At 34.1% G+C, this 21,135-nt stretch overlaps 1 protein-coding gene across 3 annotated transcripts in view; it reads left to right on the top strand.

The window, feature by feature from the left end:
• LOC111143117 (outer dense fiber of sperm tails 2 like) overlaps positions 1-21,135 on the top strand; it is a 34,455-nt gene that overhangs the window by 4,871 nt on the left and 8,449 nt on the right. For all 3 annotated transcript variants that reach the window (XM_022496604.1, XM_022496603.1, XM_022496602.1), the window contains exons 3-12: positions 1,353-1,485; positions 2,213-2,338; positions 3,792-3,851; positions 3,979-4,050; positions 4,571-4,687; positions 8,569-8,754; positions 11,681-11,790; positions 13,002-13,137; positions 17,978-18,088; positions 19,456-19,560. In XM_022496604.1, the coding sequence (XP_022352312.1) occupies positions 1,353-1,485; positions 2,213-2,338; positions 3,792-3,851; positions 3,979-4,050; positions 4,571-4,687; positions 8,569-8,754; positions 11,681-11,790; positions 13,002-13,137; positions 17,978-18,088; positions 19,456-19,560 (1,156 nt within the window). The remainder of the gene's footprint in view (positions 1-1,352; positions 1,486-2,212; positions 2,339-3,791; positions 3,852-3,978; positions 4,051-4,570; positions 4,688-8,568; positions 8,755-11,680; positions 11,791-13,001; positions 13,138-17,977; positions 18,089-19,455; positions 19,561-21,135) is intronic.

The raw sequence follows: 21,135 nt of genomic DNA, 5'->3' as shown, positions 1-21,135 counted from the left end.
ATGCTTTTTTTTTTTTTTAAGATTTTATTTATTTATTTGACAGAGAGGGACACAATGAGAGAGAGAGAGAACACAAGCAGGGAGAGTGGGAGAGGGAGAAGCAGACTTCCAGCCGAGCAGGGAGCCCGACTGGGGGCTCGATCCCAGGACCCTGTGATCATGACTCGAGCCGAAGACAGACGCTTAAGAACTGAACCACCCAGGCACCTGATACGATGCTTTCTTATGACTTGTTATTTTATTTATAAATATTGAAAAAGCTCCTTCAGACTTAATTATACATAGATTTTTACTTCAAATAACTCTATGCTTATATAAGAATAAAATATAAATGAAGTAAAGTAGGGTATTCTCAAAATTTTCTTATACTCAAAATCTGACTCTTCTGAGTCGCTTTTTGACTCAGAGTTGTCCTAGCTATTAAGAGTATTGGTGATGTGGCATTTCTTAGGAGCATCTCTAACTGAAATAAGATTTACTGGTGAGGGGCTCTTATAATATCCAGCAAGCCTATTTTGGAGTCTTGCTTCTGAAATGTTGCTAAACATTCCTACATCACCAGCGCCTTCAACCCCTCTATGACCCTCCATTCCTAAGGTTTAAAAAGGGCTACACCCCATCTCAGGTATTCTTGAAAGTATTGGACACCTTTAAAGTTCTGGGCATGTGCAAGAAAGAACTTACAATTGCTTCTTAACTAACAAAGATTATAAGAAGCATCCTGATTTCAGGATGTAAAAATGTGACCAAAGAGATGTCTCTTACAATGACACACAGTAGTGTCTAGGTAATCAAGAAGGCAAATATTAATAGTTTGTTTTGAATGATGATAATGTATTATAAAGCCAAGTGTGAAGGATTTTTGAGATCTCGAGAGCTTTAGTTTTTCGTGTTCTGTTTGTTTAGCTTATTTGTTCTTCTGGAGGAATTTCTTGTGAAGGACACGAAAGTTTCAAGAAAGCATTAGGGAATAAGGTCTAGAAAGACAAATCTTTTGGGTTTGGAGAAGGGAGAGGATAGGGAAGTAAAAAAGACATCAACATATTCCCACGAATCATTTTACAAACCAGAAAAGAGATGTTGAACAATTACAAGCAGCACAGTGAAGCATTGCTGTTGGTGGTTTTTGTGTGTTACATATCTAAATGTTAAAAAACTTTTTCTGTGTATATTAAGTATAGAAAAATAGGGGAGTATAGGAAAAATTTGATATATTTTTAGTGACAACTTACTGTTGTATTTTGGAGAGCAGTTTGTGTAACTGATACTTACACTGTGCTATATTTGCATGAAAGTATAACTACTTGATATGACAGATTTAACTTAAATTTTATTTGTATATGTATAATTAGTCTAAAGCAGGACATCCTAAATGAAAAGACTGACCTGGAAGCAACATTTAAGGAAGCGGAGTTGGCAACCTGTTCTGTAGAATTACTTTTGCCATTATTTAAGGATACCATTGAAGAGATTAGTTTTGAAAATGTGAGTATCTCACTTGTGAACATCTAATAAAATGTACAACAAGCATGATACTCGGGACTCATTAATTGCAGTTATATCTTAACATAGTTATGGACACATACTGGTTTTTGATATAAAAAATTGAAGGTGTATCCGTCTCCTATATCATTAACTGCAATTTTTTTCTTCAAAGGTAATCTCAGGCATGCACTTGATAAGAGGCTAAGCTGGAAAGCATATACCTTGGTGCTTGATTTATCTGAAGTTCAACTAGAGAGTCAACTATTTTAAGAGTGAATTTAATCTAAAATATTCTAAGATGAAATATATCTATTTTCTATAGTGTTGTATGGAATAGAAACTCGTATTCCAAAATTTCAGTGTACTAAAGTTTGAGTTAGAGATGAAAAATAAATTGTATTCTATTAGCTTCATTACAATAAATGCCTGAAGTACTTTAGGGCTTAAGCTCTTATTTTGATTTTATTAGTTTAATATATGATGTACTTTAATATACTATTAATAAACTTGGCAAAATCTACTCTTACCATATGCAAAAATGATTTTGTGGCTAGAATAAAGTATTCTTTGATACTTTACAGCAACATTGTATTTTAGGTGTTTCAATACTGTAATACTTAATACTTAAAATACAGCAACGCTGTATTTTAGGTGTCTTAATGTATCTTTAAAAAAATTTTTTTAATGCTGTATCTTAAAAAGTTATGTGGTTCTTACATTTTGTCAGGCTGATCTTTTTGCATCCAATTTGAAGAAGATCTCTAAACAGAAGGAAATATTAACAAAAGAATTAGACACTTTTAAACGTGTAAAACAAACTTTGGAACATCTTAGAAAGACAGAATACCAACAAGTAAGGACTCCTAAGCACTAATGTAATAGATGTATTTCTCACTTGAAGGATTTGCTATTTCTCAAACTGTAGAAATTGAATTATTGGTAAATTTGATATGGAAATAATTCTTGAATTTTTGTTTGAAATGGAAATCATTAAACTAACCCTTACTCTTAATGTGTCACAAATAGTTCTACATGAAAGCAGCATGTTTTTATAGGAAAAACACTTGTATTTTCTATCTCAAAATTTTTCATTATTTGTTATAGTTCATCTCATCTGGTTACAATAAAATTTTCTTAGAATTTAAGCTCCTTTGTACCATAGTATTCATACATTCATTAATCTTTGGTGGTTAACAGTTTGTTGAGAGATAATTCACATACCATACAATTCACCCATTTAAAGTGTACAATTCAGTGATTTTTAGTGTATTTGCAGAACTGTGCAGCAATCACCACAGTCAATGTTAGAGCATTTTCATCACCACAAAAAGAAACCCCATGGCCTTTAGAAGTTCGCCTACCACCCAACCCCACCCACCCCTCCTTACCCTATTATCTGCTTTTTGTTTTTATGAATTTGCTGATTCTGGATATTTCATGTAAATAGAGTCACATAAAATGTGGTTCTTCATAACCGCCTTTCATTTAACATAGTGCCTTCAAGGTTCATCCTTGTTGTAGCACACGTCAGTGCTTCATTCCTCTTTATTACCAATAATATTTCATTATATGGCTATTCCATTTCTCGCTTGTCCATTCCTCAGTTGACGGATATTTAGGTTGCTCCACTTTTGGGCTGTTATGCATAAAGCTGCTGTGAACATTTATTTACAAGTTGTTTATACCCAAGAGAAATGAAAATATATGTATGCCAAGCAATTCCACTGTGTCCCTCTACATAAGTCCAAGAGTAGGCTTCATGCAGTCCATGAGTCCTCCGAAATTGTGTGTGCAATTTTGCATTATATGTACATGGCATAAATGCTTTTGGGTGAAAAGAATTTATAGCTTTTTCACATTCTCAAGCAGGAGTATGACCCTCAAAATGAACAAACATTTTTCTGTGTTCTCATTTAAAATATCTACATAGAATTCCTTTACTAATGTGCTGTGATTCTTTAAAAAAAAAAATTCTTGGTTGACAGAATTAAGGTTGTTTATATTTTTTACTATTTATAAGCAGCCCAGTGAGCTTCCTTTGCATACAAGATTTTTGTGGGTTTTGTGTCATTGGCTTGTACTCTCTGAGGTGTTATTTAGAAATTAGTATATAATTTCATAAACCGTGGGCAAAAGATGATTTGGAACACTTGGGCAGAAATCCATATGATGACCTTTTTAAAAATCTGAACAGTGCGTAATAGTTGTCCATGTTAATTTCTTAAAAGATGCTTATTACTCTTTCTACTTTTATATGTAGAGAAATATGTTTGTTGATACTGATTTATAATATCTCTTTTTCATAGGTAGGGGACAGTTTATCCAGCATGTTAGAGAAACTAACTGATAATGAAAGTGAAAATACTGTAAGTCTTTTTATACTTCGTGTCTTTTCTGACATTTTTTACTTATATGCTGCTTGGTTTTATAAAATTAGCCAACATTATCCAAATTGTGATATTTCTTCTAACTCTTACATTATATTTACTGAAGACTCTTAAGAAGAAGGTACTTGAAAAGGAGACCTATATTCAAGAACTTTCTTGTTTGTTTCAGAATGAAAAGGTAAGCAAATTTTGAGCTTAATTCATTATATTTTCTTAATATTGACTCCTTCTTTTCCTTCTTTCCATCCTGGTCCCCATATCCTCAGAAATAAGCACAGAAGCATTTTTATATTATTTGGATATTTTACAAGCTTTTTGGAAATTTCTTTTTTAAAGATTTTTATGGTATTTAAGTTAGTGTAATTGGAATAAATCACCATATATTAGGAACTATGAATAAATTTGTATTTCAATTTTAGTGTAAATTAAGGAAGTTTAGTGTTTGCAGGAACATTTTAGATATAATTTACTTAGGCTAGATAGGACTTTTTAAAAGGAGATTCTTGGAGCCATTAAATAAAAGGGCAGAGGGGGACAGAGCCCTGTAGTTTTATATACAATTTATAATGGGGTCATAATTAATGTAAAATGGTACTTTACTTTTTGTCAACTTTTTAGGTCATATCTAAATGTGGATAAAGTTAAAGATTGTGGAGAAATATATCAAATAACACATTTTTTTGTTTTGTCTGTCACAGGCAAATGCTTTGAAAGCTAACCGTTTTTCACAATCAGTAAAAGTGGTACATGAACGACTACAGCTCCAAATTAATAAAAAGGAAGCAGAGAATGATAAATTAAAAGAACACATAAAGGTTATAAATATTCAGTCATTTTTATAGCTTAAGTGATAAAATTAATGAACAACTATAAAGCCCTTCCTTAATTCTGGAATTTGGTGGTTTTGGAAGAATTCAATTTAAGTGTTGCCATAAGAAATACATATTTGAGGCAGATCTTAAGATTTCTGGCCCTTCTAAAGATTTGGTTCTAAATCCCAAGATGGAAATGCTCTCTCTCTTTAATACCAGTCTAGGAGGAATTTATAGAGCTTGAATTACTTTAAAAATCTCTCCCATTATACAGTTAATTTATGTTTATTGTGGAAAATTTATAAAATACAAAGGAAAAATTTAAGATAATGTAAAAACACCAAAACCATTATTAATATTTTGGGATATAGTATTCCTGTCTATTTTCTACATCTACACATAAATACATACATTTAGTAGTCAGCCAGTAAATGTTTATTATTTTTATGTTTGTCACTAATGGTTAAAACTTTAAAATTAGTTACTTAGCTTTGATGTTTAGAAAAATGAGTAACATTCTTGTTGTGCAGTTTTTTTTAGCAGTGTCATTAAGGGGAATATTTTGGCTTAAACTCAGTGGTTTTAGTGTTCTTCTGGAAGCCTCACAGGCATTTTGAAATAACTTGAGGTCGCTATGACATGACACAAGCTAACTGGATCTATTGTCATTATTTTTGCCAAAAGAAAAGAAGCAGTGTTCTCGCTTGGAGAAGAGAAGTGTACAGTGATAACCCACACTGAGTGTGAGGACATCGGTGTTAAATTTCTGGTTGCTTTTGCACTCCTGAACCATGGCAGGTGTTTGCAACCTGTGGCATGTTTCAAGACTGCGCTTGGGGTGTTTTGGCTTTTTTTTTTTTTCTTCAAGGGTAAAAAGCTTTTGCCCAGTAAGGGGACATTAAGCAGACTTATGCAAAATTTAAATTTTGTCCTTTGTCCTCCTACATGTGCTTTTAAGCACTTGCCCCCAGGATTCCTTGTATCCTTTGCATGGGTGTCATAGGGTATTACAGATGAACATGTGAATTGACACCTGAGATAATCATCTGTCACAATTTATCTTTTTTTTTTTTTTAAAGATTCTATTTATTTATTTGACAGAGAGAGCGATCATCAGCAGGCAGAGAGGCTGGCAGAGAGAGAGGAGGAAGCAGGCTCCCTGCTGAGCAGCTATGCAGGGGCTCTATCCCAGGACCCTGGGACCATGACCTGAGCTGAAGGCAGAGGCTTTAACCTACTGAGCCACACAGGTGCCCCGTGTCACAATTTATCTTATACAGGTTTTAATTATGTCCTCAAATAGCAGTTAGGAAAATTTTGAAAACATTTTCTTCAATTTAAAAATGAAATACTAAGTGATTTTTTAAAGTTAATTTTAACAATTTTCATAGGATAATTTAGAGAATATAAGACTAAAATGTTAAGATTTTGCCATCACATTCTCCTAATACTATGAGTCTAAATTCCTGTACAAAACCCCTACTATTTAGAAATAATTACAAGAAGTTGCATTAGATTACTGATTTTTTTTTACCTTCCCTCTAACATGCAGTTTTGAAATTTAAGGCATTAAGTTATTGGGGGGGGTCAGAATTTAGTTCTTCGATTTAGGTTTCACCCTAAACCTTCGATTTAGGGTTCTTTTTGGATTACAAAGAAAATGAATTCAGTTTGACAACATAAATCTCACTTAATAGTTTTGACTCAGTTGAGTCAATTCGTTGTAATAGGTCTTTACAAAATTAATGTTTTAGTTCTCGGAGAAGTATCTTAAAGATACTTTAACCCATTTTTCTTTCTAGATCTTTATAATATAGCAGTTAGGAATAGAATATAGTCACAATTTAGAAGACACAGAATAATTATCTTTATAATATGCAGCATGTAGAGTTCCTTGGAAATAGGGAAAGGCAAATAGTTGACTTTAAAATATATGTCCATTCATTTGGCAAGACTGCGAAGAGTTAGTTATTTTGAAACCACAAAAATAATTTAATAGTTTTGTATACTCCCTAATAGTGCTCAAATGTGAGATAGGATAAATCTAGTGAGGAAGTCCTGACTATCTTGTTCTAAAAAATTTATTTCACCTTGGTGTTTAAAATGGTTTAGTGGGGGCACCTGGGTGGCTCAGTGGGTTAAAGCCTCTGCCTTCAGCTTAGGTCGTGATCCCAGGGTCCTGGGATCGAGCCCCGTATCGGGCTCTCTGCTCAGTGGGGAGCCTGCTTCCTCCTCTCTCTCTCTCTCTGCCTGCCTCTCCACCTACTTGTGATCTCTCTCTCTCTGTCAAATAAATAAAATCTTTAAAAAAAAAAAAAAAAATGGTTCAGTGAAGTGTAGCAGTTATTCATGGTGTGCTGGTGACACCCCGTGGTTTCCTGGAGGAATGGCAGCTATATTTCTTGTGGAGTCTGTTCTCTTAAGTAGACTTACAGGGCTCTTACTGTTTCTTGTTTCCCCTCAACTACTTATTAAAACATTTTATGGCATTTTTTAGTTTAAGTAGATTTCAAAAGACTGTTTAACAGTATTTTGCTGCTTGTCTTAATCTGCTAAGTTCACCTTTCAGAGAGCGCTTGTCTTTAAATCTTATTTAATATGTACTTCTTCATCTAAATTTTAGTGGAAGTTAAGAAGCATAGTTTTTTCGGGCACTTGGGTGGTTCAGATGGTTAAGCATCTGCCTTCAGTTCAGGTCATGATCTCCAGGTCCTGGGATGAGCCCCATGTTGGGCTCCCAATCCAGCAGGGAGCCTGCTTCTCCCTCACCCTCTGCCTTTCCCCCTGCTTGTGCTCTATCTCTTACTCTCTCTCAAATGAATAAATAAAATCTTTTAAAAAAAAAGAACATAGTTTTTATTGATCATGGAATTAAATAGAAAACTGAGTCTTTTACTGTGACTCCTTTGATTTTTTTTCATTAAAATGATTGTCCAGAAATTTTAAACTAAAACCTTAATTCTGTAATAATTTTTTCAGTATTATACAACTTTTACAAAAAAAATGTGAAATGTTAAAATCTTAGGTCTCTAAATTCTTAGCTATTTAGTAGTCAAATACTTTAAATACAGAGTCTTAAAAATAATTAGAAATAAAAGCATGAGAGTTACCACACTAAATCATATCCATCATCTGCCCGGCCTATTATTCTGTCTCTAGTTATGTAAGGAAACAGTCATGCCAGTTAACACCATCAAATTCAATGGATAGAAACACGGCCCTCAAACATCTTTTCACCCTTACTGTTATGGTTCTGATAGTTATTCATCTAAGCCTGTTCAGTCTTGGAATAGTAACTTCCATAAAGTTACTACTTATTGGGTAAAGCAGTATGTTTATTGCCCTTGGTGTAACTTTTAAGAATCAAGACGTGCCCCTTAATTCCAGTAAATTAACATTTGCAAAATAAGCCTATCTCATCTATATCGTTTGTGATCTGTAGATTCTGATCATATGTCCTTTAAGCCTTTATCACTGCAACTAAAGAGTCCTAACATATGTAGGGAGCTACTGATTCCTTTGACTTCTGTGTATTTTATTTTGAATTATCTCCAGCTCAATTATAGTTCTTTGATTTTCTTAACTAGTACCATGTATAATATTCTAGATGTGAAATTTTAACAAGTTCTAGTTAATTACAAAAATTTAAAGAAAGTTAAAGTTTAAAAAGAGTTTAAAAAAAGTTTAAAAAATGTTTGTATAGTAATTCTATAATGTTACAAATAAACTTTAGTGAAACCAACTTCTTTTACTGTTTTGCTTTTTATTAATCCTATGATTAATTCTTTTGATAAAATCTGTGGAAGATTATTTACATATTTTTACAATGTTGACATAAACATTGGAGTTTTAAAATAATTTAAGTACTACTAATATTTTTTTAGAGCTTGGAAACCAAGATAACTGAATGGAACTTACAAATGAGAAAGAATAAGCATGAAGCTGTAGCAATGAAAGAATCAAGTAAGCAAAAAACTATAGCTCTGAAAAAGGCATCTAAAATTTACAGACAAAGGCTTAAACACTTCACTGGAGACATGGAAAACCTTACCTCCCAAATTAGAGATCAGGTAAGTATATACATTCTTCCTTAACCATTCTATGTACTTAGTTTGTGTAGTTAGCATCCTAATGCTTAATATAATAATCTTCTCTTAATGCTACTGATACTAGGAAGACTTTATTCACACTCCTTTGCTTTAGTCTTTATTTTGAAAGGTTCCAGAAAATGTCACATTTGCATATTGAATTACATCAGTATTTCCTTGGGAACTTTATTAAAGGATATATTAAAAGTGTCCCAAAGCGGGGTGCCTTGGCTGCTCAGTGGGTTAAGCCTCTGCCTTTGGCTCAGGTCATGATCTCAGGGTCCTGGATCAAGCCCCGCATCGGGCTCTCTGCTCATCAGGAGCCTGCTTTCCCCTCTCTCTCTCTGCCTGCCTCTCTGCCTACTTGTGATCTCTGTCTGTCAAATAAATAAATAAAATCTTAAAAAAAAAAAAAAAGTGCCCCAAGCATCTCCGGCAAGCTAAGGGTACATACAAATTCCCCCTTGGAAATGGACAGTGTACATTAGCATATGAAAGACCCTGAGTAGGCAAAGTAAAACAGCGTAATGAAGAGTTTTGAACTCAGAGTTTCTCACCACTTATTTAACCACAGAACTCTTGTTTTACCCACAAAACAGCTCTTGGAACTGGTTCTAAGGAACACCAGTTTGGGAACTGCTGATTTATGTTATTAGACCATATGACTGTATTCAGTAATTCACTTCATTTGAACTCTGTAATGCACTTAAAGCCATTCACTGACGTAAACACACCATGTGAAAGTTATCTTTGGGTGTAGTACAAAGTTGAAAACTGGACTTAGTGCTTTGTTGTTTGTGATGAATTATTGTATTTATTCAATTAGCAGTTAATAAAATATTTACTCTTTTTAATGTCTCATGGGTATTCCACCTCTTAAGAACTGATGGTAAGGCTTGCAGAATTATTAGAGGCTTTTAGAAATGAAAGTGGGCTTGCATAAACTTTTGTGTAAACAAAACAACTTAATATTTTATAAGCTCAAGTATTAACACTTAAAGATGAACGACATTCAGAAGAATTTAACTGGACAAAGAATTGAAGACTAAGTTCATAATCTAGAAGGTCATTAGACTGAGTTGAATACCTGAAAATATTCTTGAGTGGTGAAAGTTAATCAAGTCATTAACATTCTCAGGATTTTCCTGTTTAAATAGCATTGTGTGACACATAACCCCAGATCATGGTATATGAAGGCTCTTCTGCTTGTTCATCTTGTGACTTTGGGTGAGGTACTTAACCTAAGACTCCTTTTCCTCATCTATAAAATAGGAGATAGTAATATTCCTATCTTATGATTATAGGGAGGAATAAATGAGAAAAAGTATGTTAAAGCACAGTCCCTGGCCATCCTACATTTTTGCCATATTGACCTCCTTTCTGTTCCTCTAATCTGTAGAGTTTTAATGTTTGCTATTACGTCTGGCTGTAATGCTCTCCTCGGGTTCACAATAGCTCGTTCCTTTTTAATCACTCAGGTATCTTTTTAATCAACATCTCTTCAGAGGAGCCTTTCTTGACCACTCCTTTTGAAGCAGTCCCTCAACAGTCATGTCATATCTTGAATTCTCTTCACAGCATTTATTTATTTATTTATTTATTTTTAAAGATTTTATTCATTTATTTGACAGACAGAGAGAGAAATCACAAGTAGGCAGAGATGCAGGCAGAGAGAGAGGAGGAAGCAGGCTCCCCGCTGAGCAGAGAGCCCGATGTGGGGCTCGATCCCAAGACCCTGGGACCACGACCCGAGCCGAAGGCAGAGGCCTCAACCCGCTGAGCCACCCAGGTGCCCCCACAGCATTTATTTTTATAGTTAAAATTTCTAAATATCTTTATATTATAGTATATTACCTAACCTACACTATACACACACACACACACACACACACACACACCCACCAACTTATATACTTCATTGTGCAAATTTAAATTCATTTTACATAAAATATGAAAACAGAATACTAGGCTTTATTCAACATATCAAGATTTTTGTAAAAAGGTATAAACCAAAAAATTCTTGCATATAGTATATGTTCAATAAATGCTTTTTCTGTGACTGGATGAATGATGGAAGGAAAGGAAGAAGCCCCCAGTAAATACTAACTGCTATCATATTATTACTTCTGGGTCTTCTGATTAATAATTATTGGTATGGTCTTCCCAGTGAGTTTGTCATTCTGTAGAATGTTAGGGGACACAATGACTATAGCTCACTAGGTGGGTTCGTAAAGAGTAGATTCATTTGACAGTTACTTATTGAATGTCTTCTGTATGCCAGGCACTATTCAAGGCCCTAGCAATGAACAAAACAGACAGAAGTCTCTACCTCGGGGAGCTCCCATTCAAAGTGGTTAAGCCACTACTACAGTTTTCCTTTTTTTGTTAACAATAACAGTGTTTGGGGACCAATGGGGGTGACCTCTACAAAACTGCTTGACATCATTATAGCAACAATAAATAAGGCTGCATTATTAAATGCTGTGGAATTGTGGAATTGCAGAGAGCTTCTATATGTATCAGTAGAGGACTTCTTTCTCCTCTGATGCTTATGTTGTTGTTAGCATCTTCTATATATAGAATGCGGAATGAAAAGTTCAAGAAATAGGAAGGAAGTTATCTTCATTAGTAATGAAACATGGTTTGAAAATAGTTATATCAACATCCTTAACATGTTGTGTTAGAACTGCCACTATGTGCATATAAAACAATACTAATATAAAGATATTATCAACATTTACTTTAAAAGATTCCTATATTCAGAGTTGTACACTAAAATTTTCCATATAAAAAACTCCATCCTTTATAGGATAATTGTTTCCTTGTTTATGTCGTATTTATGTTTAGAGCCCTGCACAAAACCAAAGTGTTACTCAGTTACAGGATGAGTACTTGATGTATTTTTTAGGAAGCCAAGCTGTCTGAAACAATTTCAGCTTCCAATGCCTGGAAAAGTCATTATGAGAAAATTGTAATAGAAAAAACTGAATTGGAAGTTCAGATTGAAACAATGCAAAAGTAAGAAAAAAATTAAGAATATTTTTATGGTTTAATAAGGAGTGTTTTCAGTTCCTTCCTCTTTAAGCAGTTTGCATTTTGGTTCTTCTGGGTTACATATGGTGAAGTTTGTCCATATGATTTGATATTTTTGCTATTTATAATGTTAAAAACTTTCCTTATTCTATTCTAAAAATACGATAAAATGATTACCCACTAAAAAGTGCATTGGTGGGGCGCCTGGGTGGATCAGTGGGTTAAGCCGCTGCCTTCGGCTCAGGTCGTGGTCTCTGGGTCCTGGGATCGAGCCCCGCATCGGGCTCTCTGCTCGGCGGGGAGCCTGCTTCCCCCTCTCTCTCTGCCTGCTGCTCTGCCTACTTGTGATCTCTCTCTCTCTCTGTGTCAAATAAATAAATAAAATATTTAAAAAAAAAAGTGCATTGGTGTTCACATTTTGAACTTTGTAGGTTGGTATTTGGAATTGGGTATGTGTCATCTATTATTTGCAGTTAAATGTTAACACTAGTTTATCTTAAAATGGAAATGATAGTTCTCTACCAAACAAGAATATGTAAGTAAGAATATATAACAGAGCTTAAAATAAAAGCACAAATGCTTTCAAAATCCTAAAAATTATTTTTCCTTAAACATAACAAAGAAATTCAATGAGTAAACCTCCTTCTATCTTTTATGCTTTTTTAATTTTTTATTTATTAATATTTATTAAAATTTATTAAAATTAATAAATTTTATTTATTACTGATAAACTAACAGTAATGAACCCTGCACATTTATTTTTAAATGTTTTGTTTTCTGTATATTCTCTTCAGTTTTATCATTGTAAACTAGCATGTATCATTCGCTTCTAAAGGTGAGTTATTGCCTCACTTGATCCTTTTATATAACCGTGGCCCTAAGATTGTGTAGATGTATGTGCACGTGTGTGAATGAGAGACAGATGGCCACTGAGGATAATAGTTCAAACATTTTACTGAATAGCAAAGAGAATGTTGTGTAATTTTTCACTGGTATCATCAGTGGGAAGTTATTGCTACTCAAGGTTATGCAGTTAGTAGCCTGATAGATAACTGCTTCCTGTTTACCTTTTTCTGTGACTTGTACTTTAAAACTGCACATCCTACCAACATAATTTCAGAAACATACTTAAAAAGCACTATTTGAATGAAAATTTCTATGACTTTTATATAAAATATATCATTTATCTCATAAAGACAAGTTACAAATCTTTTGGAAGACCTGAAGGAAGTGGAAAACCTTGGAAAAAATTCATGTGAAGAAATTCTTAGAAAACTTCACTCAATTGAATATGAAAATGAAACTCTGAATCTTGAGAATACAAAATTAAAGGTAATGTGTGTTCTGGGGCGATGGCTGGGTCAGTTAGTGGAGCATACAGCTCTTGATCTCAGGGCTGTGAGTTTGAGCTCCACATTGGGTGTAGAGATTACTTAAAAATAAAATCATTTTTTATAATAAGGTAATATGTGTTCGTGTCTGTATGTGTATATATTGTCTAATGATAGCTTAGTAGAAGTAGCTGGAATGGTAGCATGATTAGAGTAGTACTCTTGTGTCTTTGTTTTTTGTGTTTGTGAGGGTATTAGAGGATCATTATAATATGCAATTTGTAAAGCTACATATATATCCATATTTATCTATATATACACATACACATATTTATATATAGATCTTTAAGTATTTATAGTTGTACACAAAGATATATGTTAAAGTTGTTTTTAGCAATATTAAATAATAAGATTTATAGCTTGAATAACTGTCTTGACTTCTAAAAAATTTATTTGTTCTTTTTAGCTGTTGAGTCATTCAAAATTACATTAACTTTAATGCGTAAGATTTTTTTTTCTACGTGTCATGGTTACGATAGGATGTAACCTCAGGCCTGTTCTGTTTGAAACCAGAAAGTATGTTCCTGGCTGCTTCATAACCAGAAATAATTTTCCAACTTAATCAAATCCAAGGGGTGATTGGTTTGTATGTGTACCAGAGAAAAAAATGGGGAAGAAGTTTTTATACTTTCTGAGGAAAAAAATTGAGTTCTCAGTTAGAGATACAAGTAACCAGATGAGACTTGATTAAAGATTACTGCATGGGGTGCCTGGGTGGCTCAGTCCGTTAGGCATCTGCCTTCAGCTCAGGTCATGATCCCAGGGTCCTGGGATGGTGCCTCACATCAGGCTCCCTGCTCAGCAGGGAAGTCTGCTTCTCCTTCTCACTCTCCCTCTATACTCTCCCTCTCTCTTTCTCTCTCAAATAAATAAATAAAATCTTAAAAAAAAAAGATGTTGCATCATTTTCAGTTCTTTAATACTATTTTTGGAGGACAGTAAATAGAACACAGAAAAGAATCTGTGTAAAAAGGCCAGAGTTGGCAGTTCAAAGCAGATAACACATCAGAGAACCAACCCTCTTTTTAGCTCTCTCTTCTGCCATTCCTAGGTTATGACCCTCATAATCCAAAATGATTGCTGGAACTCCAGCCATTATAGCCAAATTTCAAGCAGTAGGATTGCAAGGGGAAAAAGACGAGTTATTACTCACCCTGCCCTTTTTTTTTTTTTAAATCTCCTCTTAGGGAAACTTACTGTAAGTTCCATACCTCTCTACTCTTCTACTTATTCAGGCACATGGCCCCAACTAGGTATAAGGAAGACTAGGGAGTGTAGTCTTCTAGTTATCCTGGGTTCTAGCCAAATATGAATACTCATTATTTCCTGCAGTTTATTCACGTTTTCCTATATCTCTTCCTATAGTTTCACTATATTTACAATTTGGAATCATCTTTCCTAGTACCTAAGACCTGCCTTAGTTCAGCTCAAGTGCTTCTTCCCCCCAGTCTTTTCAATTAGGATGAGTCTCTCCTTATAAACTCCCATCTTTGTATGCCCAGAATGCCCAGGAAAGGTGTCACATACACTTAGCTCTCCATGAATATTTATTGAATGAATGCTTAAAATGTTTATCTTGGAAGAGGAAGCGATTTTGTTATGTTTATTTTCTTAATTTCCTTGATAACCTTCAGAGAGAAAGGATTAGAATAATATTTCATCAATTATAAATCTAATTTTTAGTCAAATGGTAAGTGGAATTAATTTTAAATTACATAGGGATAAGAATCATCAAGTTAAAGTTTACATCTTATTTTCTATTAATAATTCAGAAACATGTATTTTTAATGCATTCTTTTGATTTTTGTTTAAGGAAAAAACCTAGGTGCATCTGGCATATGTTTCTGCAATGTAAAATTGCCTAGATATTGTATTTTGTTACTTTTAATGACTTCAGAATAATTTTAGATTTTAATATTTCAAATGAAAAAAGGATCTAGCTGATATTCCTTCCAAGACCCAGTGACCTCTACTCTTGAAATTGCAAGAGGTTATTTGCATGGTTATAAGTTCTATTTGTTCATTATAAAGAGTTAAAAAAAAAAAAAACAGAAAAGAGTAAAGGGAAAATTTTAAAAATCACTGTAATCTCACAACTCAAAGAAACTAAAGTTGCCATTTTACCATATAGTCTTGAGGATTTTGAACTAGTTCTAGTTTTTTTTTGCTACTATAAATAAAAATGTGGGTAGTTTCTTTGATTTTTTTGCCTGTTTTCTTAGGATAAATTTCTAGGATTGTAATTATATGGTCAAAAGGGAGGCTCATTTTTAGTGTTACGTATTTCCAAATTACCCATCATATGGGTCCCTATATTTTTTCCAATGCAAGACAATTTTAAAACTAATCTCTCCAAATTTGATAGGTGATCTCATCTAGTGTTGGGCCTTTAAGTACCATCTATATCTTGGGGCTCTCCAATTTATATCTCTTGCCTAGACTTTGCCCCTGAATTCCAGACATACCTTCTACGGCCTACTTGAAACCTCTGCTCGGATATTTAATAGGTGTCTCAAAGTTAGCATGTCTAAAATAGAGCTCCTTTATTCCCCCAAATGGTTCATCCTACGGTTAGCCTCATCTCTGTTAATGGCAATATTATCTGTCCTTTGACCTGGTTTTATCCCTGACTCCTTTCTCTCCCACCTGCTTCCAGTCTGTCAGCAGATCTACTTCACATAGATGAGGATTTGACCACCTCTCCCCAGCACCACTGCTGTTGTCCTGGTTGAAGTCACCATCATCTCTCATAGTTACGGTGACTTCCTGAGCCCCCTTTGCATCTGCCCTTGCCGCTATAGTCAGCTTTCAGTTCACCATAGCATAGTTCTCATAAAAATGAAAGTCAGACCATGTCACTATTCCACCCCAAGCCCTCCAGTGATATCTAGATAATAAACACCTACAAAACATTATTCCAACTGGCTTTCCAGTACTTCTCCCACTTCATCTCCTTCCATTCTCCCCATTGTTTTCTCCCTTCCTGGCTCACTGGCCTTGTTCTTTTCCCCCTAACTGGCCAGGGCTTGTCCCACAGTTGCCTTTCTCTGTGGGAATTCTCTTCCCTCAAAGGGCCACACATCCTTTCAGTGTTTGCTCTAAAGTCCCTTTCTCCGGACGCCTCCCTGGCCCATCCACAACATGTCATTCCTATTCTGCTTTTGTGTATGGTATATTTTACTTCATATTCTTGGTTTTTGTTCATCTATTCCCTTTTTGTCTGTCTGTATGTGAAGTACATAAGCCCCATGAAGGAAGGGATTTTTTTTTCATTCTTTTGTTCATTAATAGAAGAATATCCAGTGTCTAGAGCATTTTTTAATAACTAGTAAACATATTTTTCATGTATTTATTGATCATGTACATTTCTGCCTTTATGAATTACCTATTCATTATTCTTTGTATGTCTTTTTTTAAATATATATAAGAACCCTGTATTAAGGGTATTAATGTTTTGTCATAATTTGTTACTCTCTTTTACATTTTGTTTGCCTCTTAAATTTTTTGAGAGGGCAGTGAAATTTGGAGAGATATATTTACACATATGTATGGATACTTTTTTTCTTTAACAGCTTCTGTTAAGTCTGTCACATTTCTGCACATCTTAGAAGTAGAAGCACTGACTGCCTGCAATCCAGACTGTCTTTTCAAGGATGTATAGTGAGCATCCTTGGAAGACACCCATGTTTTCTTACCAGAGGGTAGACATGCTTACTGCTTGTTATGAGAGATCTGGGTTCCCTGAACTCAGGGTTGCTCCTCTGCTAGTGCTTCCCACTGCATTTGCAGGTGTCATCTGGCCCTCATTGTGTCACCCTGGGGGACTCGGGGCTTGGGAGATTAATGCAAATCTGACATCTGGCTACTACTCTTGCTGTAATCAAGTTTTGTGTCTCTGACCCAGGGGTCTCATATCTTCTGCTAACATGCATGAAACTGTTCCAGGCTCACTTGTCAGCTTGGAGGGTAAAATCCCAAACCCTTACAGTACTTGACATCATCTTTTGATTTTCCACTTAGTTTTGCTATCCTAAAATCAAAATTTTAGCTGTATTTTAGCTGTATCTTCTGTGAAAAATGTTAAAACTTTATTTTTAAAATACAAATAAATATAAAAAATAATGTTGGGTGGAGGCAAGTAGTTCATCTATTTTCTTTCTAATAGTTAAACAGGTGTCTTGTTACCATTATTTAGTGATCCATATTTTCCTCATTGATTTAAAAATTCAATCTTTAGCATACACTAAATATAACTTTAGTGTATTTTTCTGTTTCTGTTCCATTGACCTCTATATTCTTATGTTGGTATCTTAAAATTTTTAGTTCTTCATACATCTTTATCTAATAAGTACTGAGATTCTCTACCTTAATATTCCTTTCAGTATTATATTAGTATTTCCCATTTATTTTTCCATATGAGTTTTAAAATTAATTTTGTCATATTCCTCCTCCTCCCAACTGTTATACTTCTGGTTGAAATTACATTTAAAGTGTTATCCATTTGGAAAAAACTGATATGTCAAATAGTATGAGTCTTCTCATCTGAGAACATGGTCTTTTAAAAGTTTTGGAAATTTTAAAAATATATGTCTTACATAAGTCTTATTATAGTTATCCATGAGTATTATTGACTTGAAAATTCTTACATTTAAGTGGTAATTCTATGCAATAAAAATGATTATTAACCTTTTGATAAATGAGTTATGTTTTTATAATCCTAGCACTGGAAGCTAGGTGAATTCTAATGATTTATAAAATCTGTTTATTTTTTTTCTTGCTAGACTACACTTGAGGCTTTGAAGGATGAGGTGATTTCTGTTGAAAATGAACTTTCAGAATTGCAAGAAGTAGAAAAACAACAGAAAACCCTTACTGAAGTATATAAAACTCAGGTAACTATTGCACTGATTTTGTTGTTAGATTTTGTAGGCAATTTAAAACACAGTACTTTTTTATAATCTAAAGAAGCAGAATTGAAGAAAGGTAGAGCTATTATTTTATGATAGAACATATGTCCCATATTTCTTAAGGTCCCACATATTTTTATAGTAGATGATTCTGCTGATTCTTGATTCAGGCCTTGACTGTGTATGTATTGGCTATTCCAAAAAGTAGATATAAAGTTAATTATGTAGGTGTAATGTAAATCTTATGTATAATCTTGTTAAACTTAATTATAGTGTCATTTTAGATATTTAATGGCATTGATTTAGAATATTGACTCCCTTTTAGGGTCATTAAAACTCAGTACTCCCTCTTTCCCAATAAATAAAATAAAATTCTGATTTACTCACATGAAAGACTTGGATAAGAATTGTGAAAATATATGTGGAATAGAGCTATGTTCAGTGGCAGTTTATAGAAAACCTTATATTTTGAAAATGTAGTATTCAAGGAAAACTTTATGAGAAAGTTGGGACTTATGCAGGTCCTTAATGATGGTACCAAATTGATCAATAATGAGCTGGGTTTTGCTGGAAGAGAGAGCATTTGAATTAAAGAATAAATAACTAAAGGTAAAAGCTTAAGGGGAGGGCATCCTGTAGATCAGTAGGAAGTTCATCTGGATGGTTTAGATGGGAGGATGGAGTCAAAACATCCAGTTAGAATCCTGCAGTCATGCAGAGCTTACCAGAGGTAGGATGGAGGTATGGTGGACTGTGAGCCTGTTACTGAGAATGCCAGCTGGGTCCTTCAGCTGGGTGTTTGAGTTTAATCCGTCAGCAAGAATAATGTGCATGTTCTGGGCTCTGGGCTTTGTATAAAGGCCTCAGAATTTTTTTTTTTTTTTTTTAAGCATTGTTTAAGTGTAAAGTAATTGGTTTGGGAGCCAGTTTATTTATATATATGTGTGTATATATATATACATTTGTTGTTGTTATTGTAATAATTCTGACTTTTCCTAAATCTGCATGTGGACATACATGTCAGCATATTTCAGTTACTCCTTAGTCTTCAGATTTCTTTTTAAAAATTATTCTTTAAAGTGACCTTGACTTGCAAATAAAGATCTTTAATATTCAGGCTTAAGGGGAGAGTCTAGAAATATGGTTGGGAAAAGACAGGTAAATTATAAAAGGGTTGTAGATTGGAGTAGAACATTGAGCAATTCTTATATTAAAGTAGGAATAACATTAGATAAAGATACTGAGGGTGTTGATAAGGAAATAATGATTTGTTTAAAAATTCAGATGTTTAGTTTTTTAATTTATATTATGGTCTTAATTAAATATGTTGTCCTAATATATTTTATTTTCAGATACAAAAATTACAAGAGGCAGCAGAAATCGTGAAAACCAGATGTGAAAATTTGCTACATGAAAATAACCTAATTACAAAAAACAAAAATAAAAAATTAGAGAAGGTGAGTTTGATGTTTTAAGAAATAAAATAATATTTATATATTTTGTACTTTATGAATATTATACGTATTCTTTCATTATGGTCATTTTCTGTAGTTTTGATCTAGAAATTACCTGTCTTTAATCTCTGTAGGAGTTTGTTTTCTCTGGAGATAATGTTTCCTCCAGGCTTGAAATGTTTGTTTGTGTGAATGTTTTTCTACTTTTTCCTTAGTATTTGGAAAATAGCATGAATGTTTAATTTTTCTAAGAGCAGATTCATATATCTCAAAAAAATGGTTATCACTTATCACTGGCTTCATCAGCCATAAGTATGCAAACTTGAATATCTCTCATTTTTAATCCTACCTTTTTGTTTTTGGTACTAAATCTTTTGTGTCTAAAAAGTAAAGTAAATATTCGCTGTTAAATGCTTTTTGGAAGAAAAATCGTATTTAAAAAAGCAGCATCATTTCCCTTTTATCACCCCATTGCAACAGAATGAGGGGAAAGCCAGTGTTGGCAAGTTATTATGTTTTTGTGAATATTTTTAACTTTTTAAATGAAACCGCATCCCTCTTTGGGTCTTCTCATGTTGTTTTGGTAAGGAAGTAGTGAAAGTCGTAGGGCACTGACTCCCGGCTGGAGAGGTCATGGGATGTTAGCAGTCACTTCCAACTGAGTGTAATAAGGTGACTGTCTCTGGGTTGCCCCCACATTTTGGGATTGAGAAGTCTGAGTGAGGCCCAATGTGAAGAAGAGGTCAGCCAGAGCAGGCATTCTGCTGGTTAAACAGAGATAAAGATAGCCCACCAAACATGCAAGTTACTACTTTCTTAGAATTACTTTTTATTTTTAGCAGCATGTCTAGCATTTTATGTGTCCTGGTCGCTCTCTCTCTCTCTCATAAGACATGGCACCGCAAAGCTGTCCTCTTTTGCTAGGCAGCACTGTAAATAAAACACCTTATTTACATCAGCCTATTCAGGAGGCTGATGGGGCAGAAGCCTGTGATTTTCAGATGCCGTGAGTCACAATGTCTTCTAACTGTTATTAAACCAGAAAAGTCATTTTTTAAGATGAAATTTTTCCTTTTCCTTTTCCACTGGTTTCCTCATGGGCTCTTAGATATTTGGGGACCCAGAGGTAAGCTTTGTTCTCATTTTATCTTGTGATCAAGAATGCCAGATGTGCTCAGTAGCTCTAGGTGTTCCCTGTCTCAGGGAAAGACTCTGGCTCTTGTGTTTTTCTTCCTGTAAACATCCTACATGCCATATGTCTGGTTTTTTTGTTTTGTTTTGTTTTGTTTTTTTTTAATTAACCATGTAAGCATTTCTTAGAGGTGCTTCTTGTCACATCTCCACAAAAGTGCCACGGTGAGGCGCTGCAATGGCCAAAGGGGTGAATGTAGGTATATTTAGAGACTTGCTCAGAATAATTTTAATGATGAAATGACAGTCTGCTGAAGACTGATGATATGAGCTATCTTGACATAATACACCATAATCCCACCAGCTGGACTAAGATGAGTGCAGCAAGGCTGTTTTAATTGAAATATCTGAGTTACGAGATTGAATGACAAAGTGACAGTTACTTTA

The sequence above is a fragment of the Enhydra lutris genome, unplaced genomic scaffold (assembly GCF_002288905.1).
Source record: "Enhydra lutris kenyoni isolate GAN:26980312 unplaced genomic scaffold, ASM228890v2 scaffoldscaffold9, whole genome shotgun sequence".
Classification (NCBI taxonomy): domain Eukaryota; kingdom Metazoa; phylum Chordata; class Mammalia; order Carnivora; family Mustelidae; genus Enhydra; species Enhydra lutris.
Note: the sequence above shows the minus strand (reverse complement) of the source record. Positions and strands in the feature narration are given on the sequence as shown.